Source organism: Rana temporaria, chromosome 1, assembly GCF_905171775.1.
Source record: "Rana temporaria chromosome 1, aRanTem1.1, whole genome shotgun sequence".
In the NCBI taxonomy this organism is placed as follows: Eukaryota; Metazoa; Chordata; class Amphibia; order Anura; family Ranidae; genus Rana; species Rana temporaria.
Window position 1 is genome coordinate 477,817,514 of NC_053489.1, and position 21,823 is coordinate 477,839,336.

The window sequence follows — 21,823 nt, forward strand, 5'->3', positions numbered from 1 at the left end:
CCATTTCGATTAAGCAACATATCTTTTCAGCAGCGAGAAGGACCATACCTACAGCTTGGAAGTCCCTGATTTTACTCATCCACTCATATTCCAAAACTCACTGCCATAAAATAAGACACGGTTAACAACCTTTAGCCCAGGTTCACACTGAGCTGTGGAAATGAAGCCATGCGAGTTCACTCCCGCTTGTCAGTTCCGATTTCGGCCACGATTACAGAGACATCTGTGCAGTTTCTGCACAGATTTCAATGTAAATCGCGGCCCGAAATCGCAGAAAGTAGTACATAAACTACTTTTTGAAAACGGTGCAGCCCGGCAGATGCACCAATTTGGACCGTGTCATTGCTGGCAATTGCTGCCGACTTGACATGTCAAATCGCATGCCAAAACACACCAGTGTGAACCAGTACTTAAACAGATATAGGCCCAATGGGTGGAACACTACCTACCTCATACTAAACTAAGTCTCGATAACCATCCCTCCTTTGTTCTCTGGCAAGATCCACACCCATGTTTCTTCTCCTACCTCCACTCTTGCACCCCCCCATACCATTTTTTTCTTTCCCTTCAATCCTATTTTATCTCATCAACTATAAAATACAAGCAATCCAAATATCTAAATACAAATGACCTTATTTTACCTTATAAATTGATCCCAAAAAAATCCTTTATAAAATTCAGATATGTTTGATAGACATTGCCATTTGTTTCACTTAAAGGGGTTTTCCACCTTTTTTTTTAAGTTTATTAAAAGTCAGCAGCTACAAAAAGTGTAGCTGCTGGCTTTTAATAAACTGACACTTACCTGCTCCACGGCTCCAGCGACGCGCCGGCCGGGGCTCCGCTCCTCGCCCCCCCTCGCCGGCCGGCGTCTTCATTCTTAGTGTGGGCACCCGGCAGTGACAGCTTTCGGCTTCACGGCCGGGCACCCACTGCGCATGCGTAAGCGGCAGTGCGCAAGCGGCGCCGTCAGTTTGGACAGGCGCTCGCCTACAGGGAGGGGCTGTGAAAAGGAGATTAAGCTAATCGCCTTTCCAGCCCCTCGGCGGAAGGAGGAAGTCCCCACCCCCCCCCCCAAAAAAATTACATGCCAAATGTGGCATGTAAGGGGGCGAGGAGTGGGTTAAGAGGAAGTTCCATTTTTAGGTGGAACTCCTCTTTAATCCAAATTTTCACAAATATTGCATCTATGGTAGGGGTGTCTAACAATTTGACCTTCCTGGGCCACATTGGAAGAATTGTCTTGAGCCACACAAAAATACACCAACAATAAAGATAGCAGACGAGAAGAAAAAGTCAGGCAAATCACACGTTAACGATCACTGATATAGCTAATGTACCTTATCTGAGGGCAACATAAAACTAGTGCGATAGTTGACATCTGGTTCGATGAATAGCGTATTAATTCTACTCTATTATATTTTGGTTCATGTGCTTCATCCTTGAAAATAGTTGCTCACAAATATAGGTGCTGCTGAACACTGATGACATAAATAAGGTGTGATTGCGAAGAGCGGGAGATTTTTCTTTGGGAAGACAATATTAATAAAGGTCCACGTAAGAAAAGCTCAATTTTTTTACAAACAAAAATAAAAAAAAAAAACATTTCATTAGTCTATAATTTTGTGTTGGGTTGCAGGTTGGGCACCTCTGATCTATACAATTTACTCAGTCTATGACAATTTTGCAGACTGTTACCACTATTTGTTTCTGCATTGACTGCATTTAAATGTATTGACAACCTTAAAAAAAAAAAGTATTAAAACCACTGCAGAAGGTTTACTGTATGAGGAGATAGATGCACAGGTTCATTTGAAGCCAGGATTGGAAGAACTTACATATATCAATCGTAACTTGTCTGCAAATTGATTTTTCCCACAGATGGCGGAAATCTAAAAGTAAAGACCATAACAGTTATACTTTTAATTTCACTAACCTCTTCAAATATTTGCACTACAGCCAACAAAATGCTTTGGTTATTTGGGGGAGCCAAACAAGCTAAGTTCCAATTACATTATGAGTCTGGAGACAGATGTTGAAACAAGTATGCTTGGCGATTAGATGCCAATATTCAAAGAAAATTCCTTGTGAAAAGGTTCTCGTATGACTGGTATGAATTCTATTATAGAATAACCCCAATTACGTTTTTAAAAAATTGAGGCATTTTGTATTAAAATATATACTTTAACTGTAGCAAAACAGTCAAAATATACTGTATATTCAATCTTGTAATCCAGGGTTTGACAAATTTGCTTGGAATCTAGGAGCCAGCAAAAAAAGTTAGGAGCCAGAAAACGCGCCTCTTCCCGCCAAGCTCGCGCGCTGAAGCGAACACATACCCGAGTAGAGCCCGCATATGTAAATGGTATTCAAACCACACATGTGAGGTATCGTTAGAGCGAGAGCAATAATTCTAGCCCTAGACCTCCTCTGTAACTCAAGACATGCAACCTGTAGAATTTTTTAAACGTCGCCTATGGAGATTTTAAAGGGTAAAAGTTTGTCAGCATTCCACGAGCGGACGAAATTTTGAGTATCAATTGGGTATCAATTTACTCGGCGTAAAATTATCTTTCACAATATAAAAAACAATTGGGATAACTTTACTGTTGTCTAATTTTTTTATTAAAAAAAGTGTATTTTTTCCCAAAAAAAGTGCGCTTGCAAGACTGCTGCGCAAATACGGTGTGACAGAACGTATTGCAATGATCGCCATTTTATTCTCTAGGGTGTTAGAATACGAAAAATATATAATGTTTGGTTCTAATTAGAGGGAAGAAGATAGCAGTGAAAACAGTGAAAAAACACTTTAAAGCGGTAGTTCACCCTCTCGTACTTGATGTTACCATCGAGACAGGCATTGTAGCGCGAGCTACAGTATGCCTGTCCCGATTTTTTTAACCCCGTACTCACCTCGTAGTCATCCATCGTAGATTTCGGCTCCCGCGGGGAATGGGCGTGCCTATGGAGAGGGAGGATGATTGACGGCCGGCCCTGGCACGTCACTCTCCCCGAAGACAGGCGGAGTAGGTCTCGGCTCTTCACGGCGCGTGCGCACAGGCTATGCGCACGCGTCGTGAAGACCAAGCCTATTTCGGCTATTTCCGGAGAAGCGTGACGCGCCAGAGCCGGCCGTCAATCATCCTCCGTCTCCAGAGGCACGCCCATTCCCCGGTATCTTCGATGGACGACTACAAGGTGAGTATGGGGGGAAAAAATTCGGGACAGGCATACTGTAGCTCGCGCTACAATGCCTGATTTAAAGGTAAAAGAAAAAAAAAATTTTTTTTCCCGTCGATAGGGTGAACCCCCGCTTTAAGAACGGCTGTTTTACTTGTAATGCCAACGACTACCACCAGATGGCGCCATGTCACAGAAGGAAGCTTGGGCCTTCACAAGGCTGCAAAGCCGCGGCCTAAATTACCGGCCGTCGCGGGTCCGCCGTGATCGCGCGGCGGGGGAGCACTAAGACACAGGATCCTGTGCCTCAGTGCTCTCCCACCTGCCCTGCCGAGCGATCGCGGCGGGCCCGCGACGGCCGGTAATTGAGGCCGTGGCTTTGTGGCCTCGATTACCGGCAGGCGCAAGGTCACAATTTCTTGTCGCAATTGTGACCGGGCGCTGTCGAGCCCTGTTGTAAACTATACAGGGATCATACATTTGATGCAAAAGACATTAAGTACTAAGGCTGCATTCACACCTTGGCGTACCAAATCGCAGCGTTTTGTCCCACGAATTGCGGCGACAAATTGCAGCGTTTTGTACTGCGATTTGCGGCGACAAAAAGCTGCGATTGTGAATGCAGCCTTACCCCCTCTATGGAGATGGTTCACATCTCCTATGCCGAAAGCCGCCTGAAAAAAAGGTCCGGGACTTGTTTTCAGGCGGCAGGCGTACGGCGTTCAGCGTGGAGATGTGAACCATCTCCATAGAGGGCAATGTGAAATCATCCCCCCAGCGTCTCAGGGGCGGCTGCGGCGTCGCACTACAGGCGTATATACGCCTAGGTGTGAACGGGGGCTAAATATCCTTCACTTAGTGATTGTAAAGCTTTCATTTAAATAATAAACATGTTATACTTACCTGTTCTGTGTAATAATTTTGCACAGAGTAGCCCAAATCCTCCTCTTCTGGGGTCCCACACCTGCACTCCTGGCCCCTACTTCCCTTCAGGTGCCCCCACAGCAAGTAGCTTGGTCCTGCCCCCTCCGTTTCCTGATTGGCTCACTGGCTGTGATTGACAGCAGCAGGAGCCAATGGCTCTCGCTGCTGCCAATAACCAATCAGTAGTGCGAGTCCCCAGAGAGGCAAGGCTCTCCTGGACATCGCATGATCGAGATGGGGCTCGGGTAAGTATTTGGGGGGCTGCCTGCTGCACACAGGTTTTTTATCTTCATGCATGAAGGTAAAAAACCTTGTGCCTTTACAACCACTTTAAATTATGTTTGGAGGCCTCAATTATTGGTATTATAAATTAAATCAAACATTGATTTGATTGAGTTCTCGCAATTTCAAATATCAGCTTGTGTGCCATGGATGATATCTCATTCTACTTACATCCATTTTCCTACATGCTTTTCACACCTGCTTATGAGGAAAACCAATATCTATTATAATTAGCATATTCTTAATACCAGACTTATCCTTCAAGATAGACATGACACTATTTCAGTGGCCCCCAACCATTGGATCGTGTACCACATGGGCTTTTCTTCTGCCTCATGTACAGTAAGAAAATGAAAGCCCTGGCTTTATTAGTGAAACGGCATCCAGCAAATAAACTGAACAATAAGCAACATCAAATACAAGACTGAAGCTGCAATATTATGCCCCTTTCACGATGGCGGAGTCCACCAGCAGATCTGCCCACTCTGCGCCACTGAGCAGGTGGATGACAGAACTGTGTTCGCTCCGCTGAGGCAGCCTGCTGTTTTCTATGGGCGGTCGGATCTAAACGGACTGCCTCTATCCGTTTCCATCCCACTGTCACCGATCCTCAAGACGGATAATTTTAGCAGACAGGATCGGATCGGAGCAATGGATGGTCCAATCGGCTCTGCCTGAAAAACTGACACCCATATCCAATTTGCATATATGTGAACCTGGCCTTAAGGTTTTGGACGTTTAAAGTGGAAGTTCACCCGAAAAGTAAATTTTTAATCTTAGATTGAGGCTCATTTTGTCAAGGGGAATCGGGTAGTTTTTTTAAAATCTAAGCAGTACTTACTGTTTTAGAGATAGATCTTCTCCGCCGCTTCCGGGTATGGGCTGCGGGACTGGGGGTTCCTATTTGATTGACAATCTTCCGACAGGCTTCCGACGGTCGCATACATCGCGTCGCGATTTTCCGAAAGTAGCCGAACATCGGTGCGCAGGCGCCGTATAGAGCCGCACCGACGTTCGGCTTCTTTCGGCTACTCGTGACGCGATGTATGCGACCGTCGGAAGCCTGTCAATCAAATAGAAACGGCCAGTCCCGAAGACCATACCCGGAAGCGGCGGAGAAGATCGCTCTCTAAAACGGTAAGTACTGCTTAGATTTTAAAAAAACTACCCGATTCCCCTAGACAAAATGAGCATTAATCTGAGGTTAAAAAAATAATTTCGGGTGAACTCCCTCTTTAATGCAGCGCAGCAGCTTCAAAAATTTTAAAACGTATATCAGTGGGAGCGTATCACAGCTTCAGCTTGTTATATCTCTGAGATTTGGAATCGTATTTGTAGTTTTATTCACCATTAGCCCGCTCCCACACTTTCTGAGAAAAGCATGGCGGAATTGAGACCTGTCAGTGTAAATTTATGTATTACAAATTGATGGACAGAGGACTAGGACATGCCTAGAAGTGATGCTCTCTATGCGCCAGTACATTTTACGATAATATTTTTTATGATATGGTGAACAATAAAAATCTTTGCAAAATCTTTTTAATCAACAACTGTGTAATTCTTGGGTACCCTAAAACTCTGTCTAGTTCATCTTTTTCCTCTTTCTCCCCTTTCCCATAGGAGTTAATGTCACTGCAGTTACCTGGACTACATGTCCAGGCACTGACAATCACGTTGGTCGCTCTCTTGTGGGTGGGGCCATTAACAGCTGTGCCATTCTTGTAACTGCACAGCTGCTTGGTGTCATTTGTTGTATCATAAAGCACTTTAGGGGCTCGTGCACTCTGGAAGATTTTACAGCTGCTCCTAGGGGCATCTGGCACTTAATTTCCGATATGAGACTAGCATGAAAAAAAAAAAATCGCCAATCATTTGTCCGATATTCTTATTTTGAGTACAAGGATTAAGGATGAGCTCAGGCGTGTTCGCAACCTGCACGTGCAGAGCCTGCCAGGAAGTCGTCAGTGCACAGCGCTAATCACAGGCAGTGAGGCATTTTCCCAAACCGCGGCTGCAGAGATTGGGAAATGTCTCACTGCTTGTGATTAGCGCTGTACACTGCCGACTTCCTGGCGGGCTCTACACGTGCGGCTTGTGAACACACCTGAGCTCATCCTTTACGAGGATGACTTGGAGAAAGCATCACATACTGTCAAAAAGTCCCAGTAGGTAACAATTTTAACCACTTCTATACCGGGCCTATTCTGGCACTTCTCTCCATGTAAAAAAAATTTTTTTGCTAGAAAATTACTCAGAATCCCCTAGGTAATAAAGTGGCGGTCATTGCAACTTTTTATCTCACACGGTATTTGCGCAATAATTTTTCAAACGCCTTTTTTTTGGTGAAAAAAAACTATTTCATGAATTAAAAAATAACAAAACAGTAAAGTTAGCCCAATTTTTTTGTATAATGTGAAAGACGATGTTACGCTGAGTAAATAGATACCCAACATGTCACGCTTTAAAATTGTGCACACTCATGAAATGGCGCCAAACTTCAGTACTTAAAAATCTCCATAGGCGACACTTTAAAATTTTACAGAGGAGGTCTAGTGCTAGAATAGTTGCACATGCTCTAACGGATGCTGCGATACCTCACATGCGTGGTTTTAACGGCGTTTACATATGTGGGCGGGACATATGTGTGTGTTCGCTTCTAAACGCGAGCTACCGGGACAGGGGCGTTTTCATTTTTTTTTACTTAACCACCTCAATACTGGCCACCTTTACCCCCTTCCTGCCCAAGCCATTTTTCAGCTTTTAGCGCTGTCACACTTTGAATGACAATTGCACGGTCATGCAACACTGTACCCAAATGAAATTTTGATAATTTTTTCACCACAAATAGAGCTTTCTTTTGGTGGTACTTGATCACCACGGTTTTTATTTATTGCGCTATAAACAAAAGAAGAGTGACAATTTTGAAAAAAAAAAGCAATATTTTTTTACTTTTTGCTATACTAAATATCCCCCAAAAATATATATATATATAAAAAAAAAAAATTTTCCTCAGTTTTGGTCAATACGTATTCTTCTACATATTTTGGGGGGGAAAAAATATATCGCAATAAGCATTTATTAATTGGTTTGCGCAAAAGTTATAGCGGCTTCAAAATAGGGAATAGATTTATAGCATTTTTTTTTTTTACTAGTAATCGGAACTGCGGATTTTATCGTGACTGCGATATTGCGGCAGACACATCGGACACTATTTTGGGACCATTCACGTTTATACAGCAAACAGTGCTATAAAACTGCACTGATTACTGTATAAATGTGACTGGCAGGGAAGGGGTTAACACTAGGGGGGGGTTAAGTGTGTACCCTAGTGAGTGATTCTAACTGTAGAGGGAGGGGACTGACTGGGGACGGTGACTGATCGGTGTCCCTATGTACAAGGGACACACCATTGGTCTCCTCTCCCTGACAGGATGTGGATCTCTGTGTTTACACAGAGATTCATGGTCCTGCTCAGTTACTGGGCAATCGCCGCCGCCGGGCACATGCATTGGGTTCCCAGTGACACGGCGGGTGCGTGCGCTGCCGCCAGGGCGCCCCCTAGTGGCTCGGGAAGGCGAGGTCATATGACGTCCTCCCAGTACGAGAGGCTTATCGTTCCGCTGTCATTTGACGGCTGGTGGTAGCCTAGTGATTAATTTTTATTTTACATTTTTTTGATCACTTTTATTCCTTTTACAAGGAATGTAAACATCCCTTGTAATAGGAATCGTTTGTGACAGGTACGCTTTATGGAGAGATGCGGGGTCAATAAGACCCCACATCTGTCCTCCAGGCTGAAAGGAAGGGATGAGATCGTGAAAAAAAAATCACTGATCTCATGCTGACAGCTGCAATCGCGGCTTTGTTTACTTCCGGGTACCCGGGCGTGACGTTATAACGTTGTGCCCCGGCCTCCGATGGTCTATCGGCGTGAGCCGGGCCAATTCGTGCTTCGGGCCCGCGATGGCAAGGGAGAGCCCAGAGAAGCACCGGATGGTGGCAGGAGGGGGGAGTCACCTATAAGAACGATCAAGCGGTGGAACTGCCGCTATGATCGTTCTTATGGTGCACAGAATCCCCGGCTGAAAAGATGGATATCTGAATGATGCCTGTAGCTGCAGGCATCATTCAGATACACCCCCCCCCCCCCCCGAAAGTCCAGGACATCATATGACGTCCAGCGGTAGGGAAGTGGTTAAAAATCTTCATAACTTGTGTTCGAAGCACATATCCCTAAGTGCATGTGACCCTAAACATGAGTACAGCATCCAGCCTCATTGTATTTCAGCCTATCATAAACTTGACAGGCTGCATGTTGTGGGGCCGGATGTGCTGCACATGTGCTACCTGGCCACAAGAAAACTCTGGGTTTGAATGCACAGCAGCTGAGCACCCCGTGTGCATGCGACTTATTTTACTGGGTAAATGGCCAAACCATACTTAACTTTGGAACGCAACTAAACTGCTCTGCCTTCCAGGAATGCAACAGTTACATCCTTCACTGGCTGTGATCGCCTCCCTGGGCTAGTTCTGGGTGCCAGGTTTTTAGCCTCTTGATCATGTGCAGCTCAGTGAACATTCATTAGAAGGCAGGTAAGTGTGTCTTGTTGCAGAGAAGGCATAGCTGTCTGCCTGCAATTGAATACATTTTAGGTCTGGTTCAACTTTAGAGGAATGGGGATAGAGCTGGGAATGGTTAAAACGACTCTCTGTTTTTTTTTGTTATATTCTTGCAATCCCTGAGGATTTCCTTTCACTTTTTTTATGTTCTGTAGCCTTATTGGAAATTAGGATGGAATCTCTCTGCTGCAACAGAAATAACCATAGTTGCTTGTTTTCACCTTCTGTAATCTCATGTACAGCAGAGCACAGACAGTGAGATGGAGTGTCATCACCAGCAGTCAATCAGGGATTCTTAGGCTGCTTTCACACTGGGTAAAATGCCGCTAGTTTTAGTTGCGCTTTACCGCTGTTTAAGCGCTGCTTTTTGGCCACTAGTGGGGTGCTTTTAACCCCCAAGGGGTTAAGAAGGGGTTAGAAGCGCCTGTGTTGCGGTGCTTTCAAATCGCTTTTCAGGTGCTTCGGAAGTGCTGCCCATTCATTCCAATGGGCAAGGGCGGTGTAGGAGCGCTGTATACAGGGCTCCTACACAGCCCCAAAGATGCAGCTTACAAGACTTTTTTTCCCGTCCCGCAAGCGCAACGCCCCAGTGTGAAAGCACACTGGGGGGGGCATGAGAGGCAGTTTTCAGGCACTATTTTAGCGCTAAAACGTCTGAAAACTGCCTCAGTGTGAAAGGGGTCTAACAAGAGGCATTTTGACAGCAGAAAACAGACAGATGAACTCTTTATTGCACTTGTCTTATTACAGACTGGGGTGGGAAGGTGTCTAAGGGCTCATTCAGATGGGTACCAAGACCTCTCCTCTGTGCTGAGCTGCTTTTTGCAGCAGCTGCACAGACAGTCGCATGTCAAAATTTGACACATGGGCAGGAGTGGGGGGCAGGGATCCAAATGGCCAGCGTCTGCACGCACTTCTAAGGGCTGCCTGCATGCAGATCTGAGGTGTATGCACATGCAGCAAAAGACGGCTCAGTACAGAGGACGGGCCCTGCGCCTGTCTGAATGAGCCACAAAGCTGGCCATACACTGATCAAAATTCAGCAAGCTCAGCAGAAACCAATTGAATTTTGATCTGTGTTTGGGTATCCCATATGGCCAACTATTGAAGCAAGAAAATGTCACCAGCACACCAAGGATCTCCAAAATTGATCCAAAGCTTCAGGGGGGTTCACACTTATACAAATTGGATGTGGGTTTCCCTGCATCCAATTCGCATGACAGGAGAGTGTGCCCGGCTCTCAATGGAGGCGGTTCACATATCTCTGGGGCAGCCGCGAAGCATATATCTTTTGGCTCTGTTTCAGGTCTGAATTCAGGCAAAAATGTGATCCAAATTCATCGCTGAAACAGAGAACAGGGACGCACCAGACCCCTGCTATGAGCCGCATCTGCATTAGGTGTGAACCCAGCCTCAATCAGCGATCACATCATTACAGCAGATTGTAACGCTTCGGAGCCACACAGGAACCCATCATCAGTTAAGCGACGAAACGTTGCAATCTGCTGATGCGATCGCCGATTAAAGCTTAGGACCCATTCTGGAGATTGGTGTGCTGGTGACATGTTCTTGCTCCGACTTGACACTGTTGTCACTTCAGCACCCACTTACATGCGCAGTCCATTTCTACAGGAACGTGTGCATTGGGAAAAGCGCCGTTGGCTGTCTGTTGAAGAGACATGCTAGAAAGCTTTTGTTGATCAGCCGCTGATCAGTGTATTCTGCCATCAGTGGGTCCCATTTTACCTGCTGGGGAATTTCTCACTTAATTTCCAAAAACGTGCCGGTGGGTTAATTGGCTTCTTTTTAAATTGGCACTAGTATATGAATGCGAGTCAGGGACCTTAGATTGTAAGCTCCTTGAGGGTAGGGACTGATGTTAATGTATATGTAAAGCACTGCGTAAATTGATGGCACTATACAAGTACCTTAAATAATAATCATAGTAATTTGTGTAGATGGAGGAATCTGTGGGCTGGACAAAAACAAATGAACGATCTATGGCCAGATTCAGGGCTGGTTCACATTTTAGTTGACAGATACGAAACTACAAGTCCCATGAGACATTGCAAGCCCCTGACAATGACAGGCGTGGCTCCTAGAGGCAGAGGCATGATGGCATTTGTAGTTTTGCCACAGCTGGAGTGCTGAGGTTACCTACCCCTGTTATAGAGAAACAAAAGTCTAAATTTTACTATGCATATGCTGTTCATTTACTAGGAAATGTATTCATGCCATTGTTTTAATCCCTTGATGCAACAAGATGCTTTTTAAGTTTCTTGATTTAAAAGATTGCACTAAATTTTTAAATCTGTTAAACATTGGACCTTGTATTCCATGTTAACTCTGTTTTTTTGGTGTGCTCTTTCATGGTTGGTGACAAGTTTCTGCATATGAAAAAGGCAGCTCTCCGCAAAGGGCACACACAGCTGTCTGTGGTGTGCCCCTCTCACATTTCCATGCAGCTGTCAGCACAGAAATGAATGGAATGTCATTCTGTGACATGCCACTAAAGTTTAAAAAAAAACACACACACACTATGCCCTTTGGTGGGTGCTGCGGGAATCTACCCTAAATGATATAATCTGCAGCAGATAAAAGCGTTGTCACCAATGTGCTTCTGATCAGACCAGCCTGGTGGGGGTGTCAGGCTGACTCTCTGGCTTCAGCATTTTCTGAGTCACTAAACAAGTAAGCAGAAGACTCGCTGCTCATCATGGATCTGTAACTCAGACAGCCGGGAAGTTTCGGCAATTCCAGAAGTGGGAGATCAGTAACAGCCAACATATTCTGGGTGCAGCTGAACTTCTCACTGCAGCTCCAAATCAGAGATTCGGGAACTAAGGGGTTAACTGTTGTGAGAAGAACCGATTACATTCCCAGGCTGATGGTGTCTATGATCTCCGGCGGTATCCCCCCTGCTCCCAGTACACGTGGCTGAGCCCTCACATGAACATATCCTCATCGTGCACCCGACACACACCGCTCATTATATCTATCTTATTAAATGACATGTTTCTCGCCTCCTCACCTCTTTCCGGGCCTTCCCAGCAAGACTGTCCCTGGATGATGACGTCACACGGCATGGGCGGCTTTGCAGCCTGACCCCCCCCTCCCCCCTTTATGTCCTAACTCAGCCATGTCTATGTGGTGGGCACACTGACAGACATACAAACACCACGTACAGGCTTGTGTTTGAATGTATAGAAAGTTTAAAGGAAAGTTCTCTCATAGACTGTACCAATGAAGTGTGCCACTGAAGGTCTACAGACAAAAAAGTCTGTATTTTCATTGTAATCTATAGGTATGTCTAATATACAGCTTTCCTGTGGAATAAATGAATGTCTCCTAAATGTGCACCGTTTAGAAGATATTCTAGTGAGCAGCAGCTGGTAACGCCGCCGGCGCATGCGCTCTGAAGGCACGGTACGGGCATGCTCTATGCTGTGGCCGTAACTCTTGCCCGCAGTGTGGGTGTGATGTCATCGCGCCTGAGCCATTCAAGCAGCTGCAGCCTGTGAACCCAGAAGGAAGACTGGGTGAAGATAGGAGACCCTGCAGCACTGGTGACAAAGCACCGCTGGAAGGCTTTGTTTCAAGGTAAGAATTTCATAATGTGCTAGTATGCACAGTCACGTCATACATACACTGTATTTATTGGCGTATAACACTCACTTTTCTACCCTGAAAATAGAAGGAAAAACTGTTCCTGTGTGTTATACGCAGGGGGCTGTGGAAAGTTTTTTCCTGAAACTTCCCTCCTAAAGTTAGGGTGCGTGTTATATGCCGATAAATACGGTAACTTCTAGGTCAGCAAGAAAGAGAGCAGATGCATGTTCGTTCGGCTCCCTCCCCACTCTCCGGCAGCACCCACAATGCCGTTCCAGCAGATGGGCAAGTGAGATCCTGGGATACATGGCTGTGGCACGGGGGGCACTGCTCCACTACTACATAGTGCTTACATACTGCTCGCTGACTGCCCCGCAACCACATACTGCTCGCTGACTGCCCCGCAACCACATACTGCTCGCTGACTGCCCCGCAACCACATACTGCCCGCTGACTGCCCCTCAACCACATACTGCTCGCTGACTGCCCCTCAACCACATACTGCTCGCTGACTGCCCCGCAACCACATACTGCTCGCTGACTGCCCCGCAACCACATACTGCTCGCTGACTGCCCCGCAACCACATACTGCTCGCTGACTGCCCCGCCACCACATACTGCTCGCTGACTGCCCCGCCACCACATACTGCTCGCTGACTGCCCCGCCACCACATACTGCTCGCTGACTGCCCCGCCACCACATACTGCTCGCTGACTGCCCCGCAACCACATACTGCTCGCTGACTGCCCCGCATCGCATACTAGCTCATTATGAATTACCTTAGATCCAAGCTGTTGCAGCGGTCCCCACACACCGCTGTGACCGGTGACATGTTTCCCACGCTGTGATTAGCCTGGAGCCACGATAAATTAACTCCCACACATGTATAGACAAAGAAAGAAAAATACCCCCAAAAAATGGGACTTTGAAAGCCAAGCTCAAAAGTACAAAAAGTTTATTAAATGGACCAAACAAGATACCGGTTGATGCTTGTTGACAATGGACCTTGATGGTCGAGGTAATTATACACAACAACACTTGCAAAATGGTATGCAGATAGAGAACACCAGGGATGAAAAGTGCACCAAGTGTTAAAGAAAAAGAGAGGAATGGGTTTTTTTACAACACAACAGTGTATAATACAACATAATTAAAAAACACTCTCCAAGGGATGGTGGAGGATGCCCCTTGGAGAGTGTTTTTTAATTATGTTGTATTATACACTGTTGTGTTGTAAAAAACCCCATTCCTCTCTTTTTCTTTAACACTTGGTGCACTTTTCATCCCTGGTGTTCTCTATCTGCATACCATTTTGCAAGTGTTGTTGTGTAGAATTACCTCGACCATCAAGGTCCATTATCAACAAGCATCAACCGGTATCTTGTTTGGTCCATTTAATGAACTTTTTGTACTTTTGAGCTTGGCTTTCAAAGTCCCATTTTTTGGGGGTATTTTTCTTTCTTTGTCTTTACATAGTAGGGATGTGGCCATTCTCATATAATATGGATCTGTGAACTCTCCCACACATGTGCAGGGGAGCCGACGGTCTTGGCACAGCTCCTGCAGAAATGGCACGAGCAGGCCGTTTCTTCAGTCTGTAGGTAAAAATAGTGTAACAGGGTTTACAACCACTTGCCGACCTGCCGTCGTCGTTTTAATGCGGCAGGTCGGCTCCCCTGCGCGAGAGCACGTAATATAACTTCGGCTCTCGCGCAGGCCACTAGGGGTGCGTGCCCGGCGGGCGCAATCGCCGCCGGGCACCCGCGATTGCTCGTTACAGAGTGGGTTCGGTAGCTGTGTGTGTAAACACACAGCTACCGGTCCTGTCAGGGGGAGAAATGCTGATCTTCTGTTCATACAATGTATGAACAGAAGATCAGTCATTTCCCCTAGTGAGTCCACCCCCCCTACAGTTAGAACACACCCAGGAAACATACTTAACCCCTTCCCCGCCCCCTAGTGTTAACCCCTTCACTGCCAGTGGCATTTTTATAGTAATCCAATGCATTTTTATAGCACTGATCGCTATAAAAATGCCAATGGTCCCAAAAATGTGTCAAAAGTCTCCGAAGTGTCCGCTATAATGTCACAGTACCGGAAAAAAAATCGCTGATTGCCGCCATTACTAGTAAAAAAAAAATATTAATAAAAATGCCATAAAAATACCCCTTAATTTGTTTTGCACTCCTGTGACTCGTTTTCAGCAGAGAGCGGACTGAATTCCGCTTTCTGCTGACGTCACCAATATCCGTCCATGCACTGCGTCATCCCAACAGGGTCTGGATCTGCCATGTGCCTGAACTGACACCCAGTTCAGCCTCTCAGCGAGCCACTGAGAGCCTGAGATGGTCACTTCGCCCCCTCCACAGCTCAGCGCTCCAATGAGCAAGGAGGGAGAAGAACAGAGCGCTGTGACTGACAGTCTGCAGCTCTCTGCTATTGGATCTCTGAAAACTGGTCGGTCAGCGGGGTCCGATCGCTTGGCTCTCAGTGTAAATGCGCCGGAGGACAGATGAAGCATCCACCTAGGTGTGTATGTAAAAAATTCCTTTACTTCTCTTCTCTGTTAAAGGGGTTTGTAAAGTTACAATTTGTTTTTCCTAAATAGCTTCCTTTACCTCAGTGCAGTCCTCCTTCACTTACCTCATCCTTCGATTTTGCTTTTAAATGTCCTTATTTCTTCTGAGAAATCCTCACTTCCTGTTCTTCTGTCTGTAACTCCACACAGTAATGCAAGGCTTTCTCCCTGGTGTGGAGTGTCGTGCTTTCCCCCTCCCTTGGACTACAGGAGAGTCAGGACACTCTCTACGTTGCAGATAGAGAAAGGAGCTGTGTTAGTGGGCGTCCTGACTCTCCAGTAGTCCAAGGGAGGGGGCGAGCACGACACTCTACACCAGGGAGAAAGCCTTGCATTACTGTGTATAGTATGCATTGTATTGTACTGTATTATTACCTGTCTTCCAAATAAAACTTTTTTGAAAACAAAAAGAAGCAAAATCGAAAGATGAGGTAAGTGAAGGAGGACTGCACTAAGGTAAAGGAACCGATTTAGGAAAAACAATTTGTACCTTTACAACCCCTTTAAAGCGGAGGTTCACCGAAAAACACAACTATGTACCATCCAAACTAGCATCAGCTACAGTATGCCTTTTTTTGCGCTGTACTTACGGTTTAATCCGTAAGTTTCGTTTCAGACTCCCGCGGGGAGTAGGCGTTCCTATGAAGAGTGGAACATGATTGACGGCCGGCTATGGCGCGTCACACGTTACGAAAATAGCCGGAGTAGGACTCGGCTCTTCACGGCGCCTGCGCACAGACTAGGAGCTGACTGCGCAGGCGCCGTATATGTCCGTGTCCTATTCCGGCTTTTTTCGGAAGGCATGACGCACCATAGCTGGACGTCAATCATGTACCCCTCTTCATAGGCACGCCCATTTCCCGGCTGGACAGTTACATTCCCAGCATGTGTCAGTAATGTAACTGTCGCATTTGCTTGTGCTCTCAACCAAACTGTCAAACCATCAAATGGCTGGTGTCATAACTGATCACATGTGCAGAACCATGGCAGTTGCAAATCAAACAGACGTAGGTCACAGATGATGCAAAGCAAAGAAAAATTGCTATGCCATTGATTATTGCTATCGCATGCTAGAAATCCGCCATCATGCCCATACATGGTTAGAATCTCAGCTGGTTCAGCACAGACTCAAACCATCTATGGCTGGCTTAAGATGGCAGCTTTCTTTGCTGAAAAGGATAGAAGGGTTTCATTTTTGCCTTATTTTTTAAATCGGCACAACAGACAGTAGTTACATTGAATGAGTAGTGCCGCTTGTGCTGGCTACTATTTTCGTTGAAATTTTCCACCTTCTGCTCCACCCTCTCCCCCATCTTCTGGTGTTGCAGAGGTTAATACAAGTCGCCTGTCACAGGCTGACTATGCCCACCCATTTTGCCATCCTCCTCCATTCAAAGAAGCTGTACTCTAGCTACCACAAATGAAAAACTATCTTCAATGCCTGGTATGTGTTATTATATTCTGTTTCAAACCCCAATAAAGGACCGCAGACATTTTCGCACACTTTGGTTTCTTGATGTTCTTTATTATTGTGTGGATGGAATATGGGTCATTGTGTGTGGGATTGAACAATCCCATGTTATAACATTAATGGATGCTGCGCTATTTTAAAACAAAGAAAAAAAATCATGTGCATTATCAACCACTAAACGCAAATAACATCAACATGTTTAATGTTTTGAGCTCCAACAAATAAAGTGCATCATCATAGATTTCAAACCGTCTTCATGAAAATAAATAAACATATTTTTTAAACGTCCATGAAAGACTGAATGAAAAATCTTATCTTCCACCAGTAATGTACTCTTGGGAATGAATAGCTCTCAAAGGCTCACATCTGCGTGTTCCAGGAACGCCCAAAAAAACGCACGTTTCTGCACTCATCCCCAGAACGCGTGCGAATGGCGCGCATCATGCTTGCGCTGCCATTAATTGCTAATGACCCCCTAAATGTGGGAAGCAAAAATGTGTGACAAATGTGTCAATAGTGTGGTAAAAAAAAAAAAATCATTTTCTTCTTTGCCACACGTAGGACTGACTGTTGAAATCAATGGGCCGCCAACAAAAAAAGTATGAAAACAGCGCGTGTTACAAATCGCTAGTCATGATCGGGTCCTAAGTAAATCACAGCAGAATGAAAAGTCCCCACATGCTAGGGTTAACCCTAGACTCTGAACTGTCCTTTCAGGCCACACCCAATCTCTGTCCAAATCATGCCACCTTAGAATGGTTGTAAAGGTACAATATTTTTTTTCCTAAATAGCTTCCTTTACCTCAGTGCAGTCCTCCTTCACTTACCTCATCCTTCGATTTTGCTTTTAAATGTCCTTATTTCTTCTGAGAAATCCTCACTTCCTGTTCTTCTGTCTGTAACTCCACACAGTAATGCAAAGCTTTCTCCCTGGTGTGGAGTGTCATGCTCGCCCCCTCCCTTGGACTACAGGATAGTCAGGGCGCTCTCTACGTTGCAGATAGAGAAAGGAGCTGTGTGTTTGTGGGCGTCCTGACTCTCCCGTAGTCCAAGGGAGGGGGTGAGCACGACACTCCACACCAGGGAGAAAGCCTTGCATTACTGTGTGGAGTTACAGACAGAAGAACAGGAAGTGAGGATTTCTCAGAAGAAATAAGGACATTTAAAAGCAAAATGGAAGGATGAGGTAAGTGAAGGAGGACTGCACTAAGGTAAAGGAAGCTATTTAGGAAAAAAAAATGTACCTTTACAGCCCCTTTAACCTCCGTAACATCTCCAGAATACATCCCTTTTTAACTCCCTGGTTATCTCTTGCCTAGACTACGCCAACTCCGTCCTCATTGGATTACCTTTACATAGACTATACCCCCTTCAGTCCATCATCAATACTGCTGCCAGACTCCACCTTACCACCTGCTCAGCGTCTGCTACTCCTTTCTGTCAATCCCTACACTGGCTTCCGCTCACCCAACAAATAAAATTCAAAGTACTAACAACAACTTACAAAGCCATCCACAACTAAGCCTGCAGCCACATCACTAACCTGGTTACAAAATACCAACCAAGCCACTCTCTTCGGTCCTCCCAAGACCTCCTGCTCTCCAGCTCCTTTGTCCCCTCATCCCACGACCCCCTCCAGGACTTCTCCCTACCCCAATCTGTCTATCTCCTAATCAATCCATCTTTAGACAATCCCTGAAAACCCTTCTCTTTAACCACTTGCCTACTAAGCACATTTACCCCCTTCCTTAAAACGCCAATTTTCAGCGCTGTTGCACTTTGACAATTGCGCGGTCATGCAACACTGTACCCAAACAAAATTGTTATCTTTTTTTTTTTCACACAACTAGAGCTTTCTTTTGGTGGTATTTGGTCAACATCGGGCTTTTTATTTTGTGCTAAACAAATGAAAAAATACTGAAATTTTGGGAAAAAGTTTTAAAAGTTTGTTATAAGATTTGGCATACAGGTAATGTTTCTCCTTCGCTGATGAGGCTGCACTGATAGGCAGTGATGAGCTGGCACTGACTGGCAGCACTGGTGGGAACTGCCCTGATTATCAGTGTGCATGTCCCTTTTAGAGAAGCTGTTATCTGCTGTCTTCTCCTCACCTCATGCTGTCAGCATGAGGAAAGGAGTGCCAACAACCGGCTTCTATTTACATCTGTGATCAGCTGTGATTGGACACTGCTGATCACAGATTGGGTTAAAGAGGCAATCTGCAGCTCTTTACCATGTGATCAGCTGTGTCCAATTACAGCTGATCACGTGGTAAAGATTGGCTGATCACGTGGTAAAGATTGGCTCTGTACCTCAATCGGTGATCAGCAGTGTCCTCCGGACAATGTGATCAGAAAGCACCGCCGCCCGCACCCCCCGACCCAGAACTAGCCATCATTCAGCTATAGCATGGTCGACAAGTGATTAAAGAAGCCTATTCTGCTTGTAGAGATGGCTTTGGGCATGTTCAAAACCCCATGTTCCCGATCCCACCAGTAAGCCGACACTGCACAGTGCTAATCACAGGCGGTGAGACATTTCGCGGTCCGCAGCTGCACAGATCAGGAAATGTCTCACTGCCTGTGATTAGCGCTGTGCAGTGTTGGCTTACTGGTGGGATCGGGCAGGTGAGGTTTCGAACTAGGGTTGCCACCTCATCCTTTTAAACCTAAACACATGAATTACACAGGTTTTGGGGCTAATTTAATGCAGGTAAGGCACCAAGTGAGTTTAATTGTGAAATAAGGGGGAACTAATGCGCAAAACCAACCTAACCAAGATACGAATAGAACAAATATGCAGCAGCCACTACTAATAGTGCTCACACACTGACAGTAAATGACAAAATGGGGGATGTAATGGCGCTTACAACAACATATAATATAAAAAATCAAAAAAATATATATGCTCCGCCTCCAGGTAATGATTAAAAGTGTATCACTCTGAACGGGAATACCATCCAACAAAAATATCCATAATGTGGGAGATATTAAGAGTGAGAAAATAATGAAATAAGTGTGACCAACGTGCCACTACCAGCACAACAGTCTTATTTGAATAGCAAACTTCAAAATCTGTGCATACAACATTCCTTTCAAAATAAAATCCATATACTGTTACATCCACAAATCGTGCAATGTGTAAATATATACATAAATAAATAAATATCCAGTGACTGATTGTCCACAAACTATAAAAAAAAGCGGGTGACGTCACCAACAGCCCTCCAACGTCCTCACGCGTATCGCAACAGCCAACGTTGCTTAATCATAGGATGGAGGGCGGCTGGTACGTGGGTGACATTTATAGTAGTTTGCTATGTCACCCACGTACCAGCCGCCCTCCATCCTATGATTAAGCAACGTTGGCTGTTGCGATACGCGTGAGGACGTTGGAGGGCTGTTGGTGACGTCACCCGCTTGCGGCCGCAGAGCGGCAGACACAGGAATACGCACACGCCACTTTACATGCTGTTCTTACAGCACTGCTTACTCCGCATGTTACAGCAACTTGAGCACAGATGCACTTTAGAAACTCTTATTTATTAGTCACTAGAATCTAGTCTTTTTCACTTCTGCACGGTTTGTGCACTGGACATGGAATTTTAATTTTTTATTGGGACCCTTTTTGGCATTATTTTCCTAGGGATCCCTGTGTGGACTATATTTACAATTTTACACATTTTTTCACTTCTAGCACTTTTTTGGATTGTTGTTTTTAATTGGAATTATTCACATTTTTTTATAGTTTGTGGACAATCAGTCACTGGATATTTATTTATTTATTTATGTATATATTTACACATTGCACGATTTGTGGATGTAACAGTATATGGATTTTATTTTGAAAGGAATGTTGTATGCACAGATTTTGAAGTTTGCTATTCAAATAAGACTGTTGTGCTGGTAGTGGCACGTTGGTCACACTTATTTCATTATTTTCTCACTCTTAATATCTCCCACATTATGGATATTTTTGTTGGATGGTATTCCGGTTCAGAGTGATACACTTTTAATCATTACCTGGAGGCGGAGCATATATATTTTTTTGATTTTTTATATTATTTGTTGTTGTAAGCGCCATTACATCCCCCATTTTGTCAAGTGAGTTTAATTACCACTTTAATCAGACAAAGACACTGTGTTATTCATACGTGTTCTGTTTTAAAGGGATGAGGTGGCAACCCTATTTTGAACATGCCTGAGACAATCACTACCTGCTTCTAACTAAGGTTACTTTCACACTGGGGTGGTGAGAGCATCGGTGGTAAAGCGCTGCTAGTTTTAGCGGCGCTTTTAACCACCGCCAGCGGCCAAAGAAGGGGTTAATACTGCCTCTGTATCGCCGCTGTTGAAGTGCTTTGGCAGCGATGCCCATTTATTTCAATGGGCAGGGGCGGAGGAGAAACGTTGTATCCACTGCCCCAAAGATGCTGCTTGCAGGATGTTTTCTAGCGTCCTGCAAGCTCACCGCCCAAGTGTGAAAGCACTCAGGCTTTCACACTGGAGTGACAGGAGAGGCTCTTTACAGGTGCTATTTTTATGCCTGTAAAGTCCTCGGTGTGAAAGTGGCCTTATACACTTGTTTTTATTTTCTCGATCAGCTTTTTACCTTTTGATCCTCCCTCTTAGGCTGGATTCAAACCTATGCATTTTGCAGATTTGCACTACAGTTCTGTAGTGCAAATCTGCAAAATGTACTAAAAATGCATAGATTGTAATCTCTAATGAGCAGGGCCCTCTGATTCCTCTTGTACCAAATTGTATTGTAACTGCCTTCATTTTGTAAAGCGCTGTATAAATTCTGTATAGTAATAATAGAAGAAAAAAAAATAGAGCTGTCACGAGAGAACTACTGAAGCTACAATGTTAGTTGCCTGGCTTGTCAGCTTCAGGACATTCAGTGATTAGCGAGCATGAAATGTACAGATCACCTTCTTCCTCCTAATGTTGCTCAGTCAGAGTCTATGGCTCAGGATGTCAACAAGAGCAGCACCGTTATCTCTCTCAGGATTGGCTGAGGCTGACAGGTCAGCTGACCTACACCTTACTGAGAGAATCGCTCAGGAAGAGAACACTGCACATGGCTAGTATTATAGGTCAGCGACGGGGACGCACGCGCACACACATCATCAACCCACTCCCATGTGTTCCTGGGC

General features: G+C 45.1%; 1 protein-coding gene across 2 annotated transcripts in view; it reads right to left on the reverse strand.

Moving 5' to 3' along the window:
- Positions 1 to 12,129, reverse strand: part of AIMP1 (aminoacyl tRNA synthetase complex interacting multifunctional protein 1) — a 102,486-nt gene extending 90,357 nt beyond the window's left edge. Inside the window, exons 1-2 of one of the 2 annotated variants that reach the window (XM_040329678.1) lie at positions 12,038 to 12,078; positions 1,839 to 1,892 (exon numbers count right to left, since the gene is read on the reverse strand). In XM_040329678.1, the coding sequence (XP_040185612.1) occupies positions 1,839 to 1,840 (2 nt within the window). In that variant the 5' untranslated portion in view covers positions 1,841 to 1,892; positions 12,038 to 12,078. Of the gene's footprint in view, positions 1 to 1,838; positions 1,893 to 12,037 lie in introns of both variants that reach the window. The other variant, XM_040329680.1, reaches the window with a different exon arrangement.
- Between the last annotated feature and the right edge of the window lie 9,694 nt (positions 12,130 to 21,823).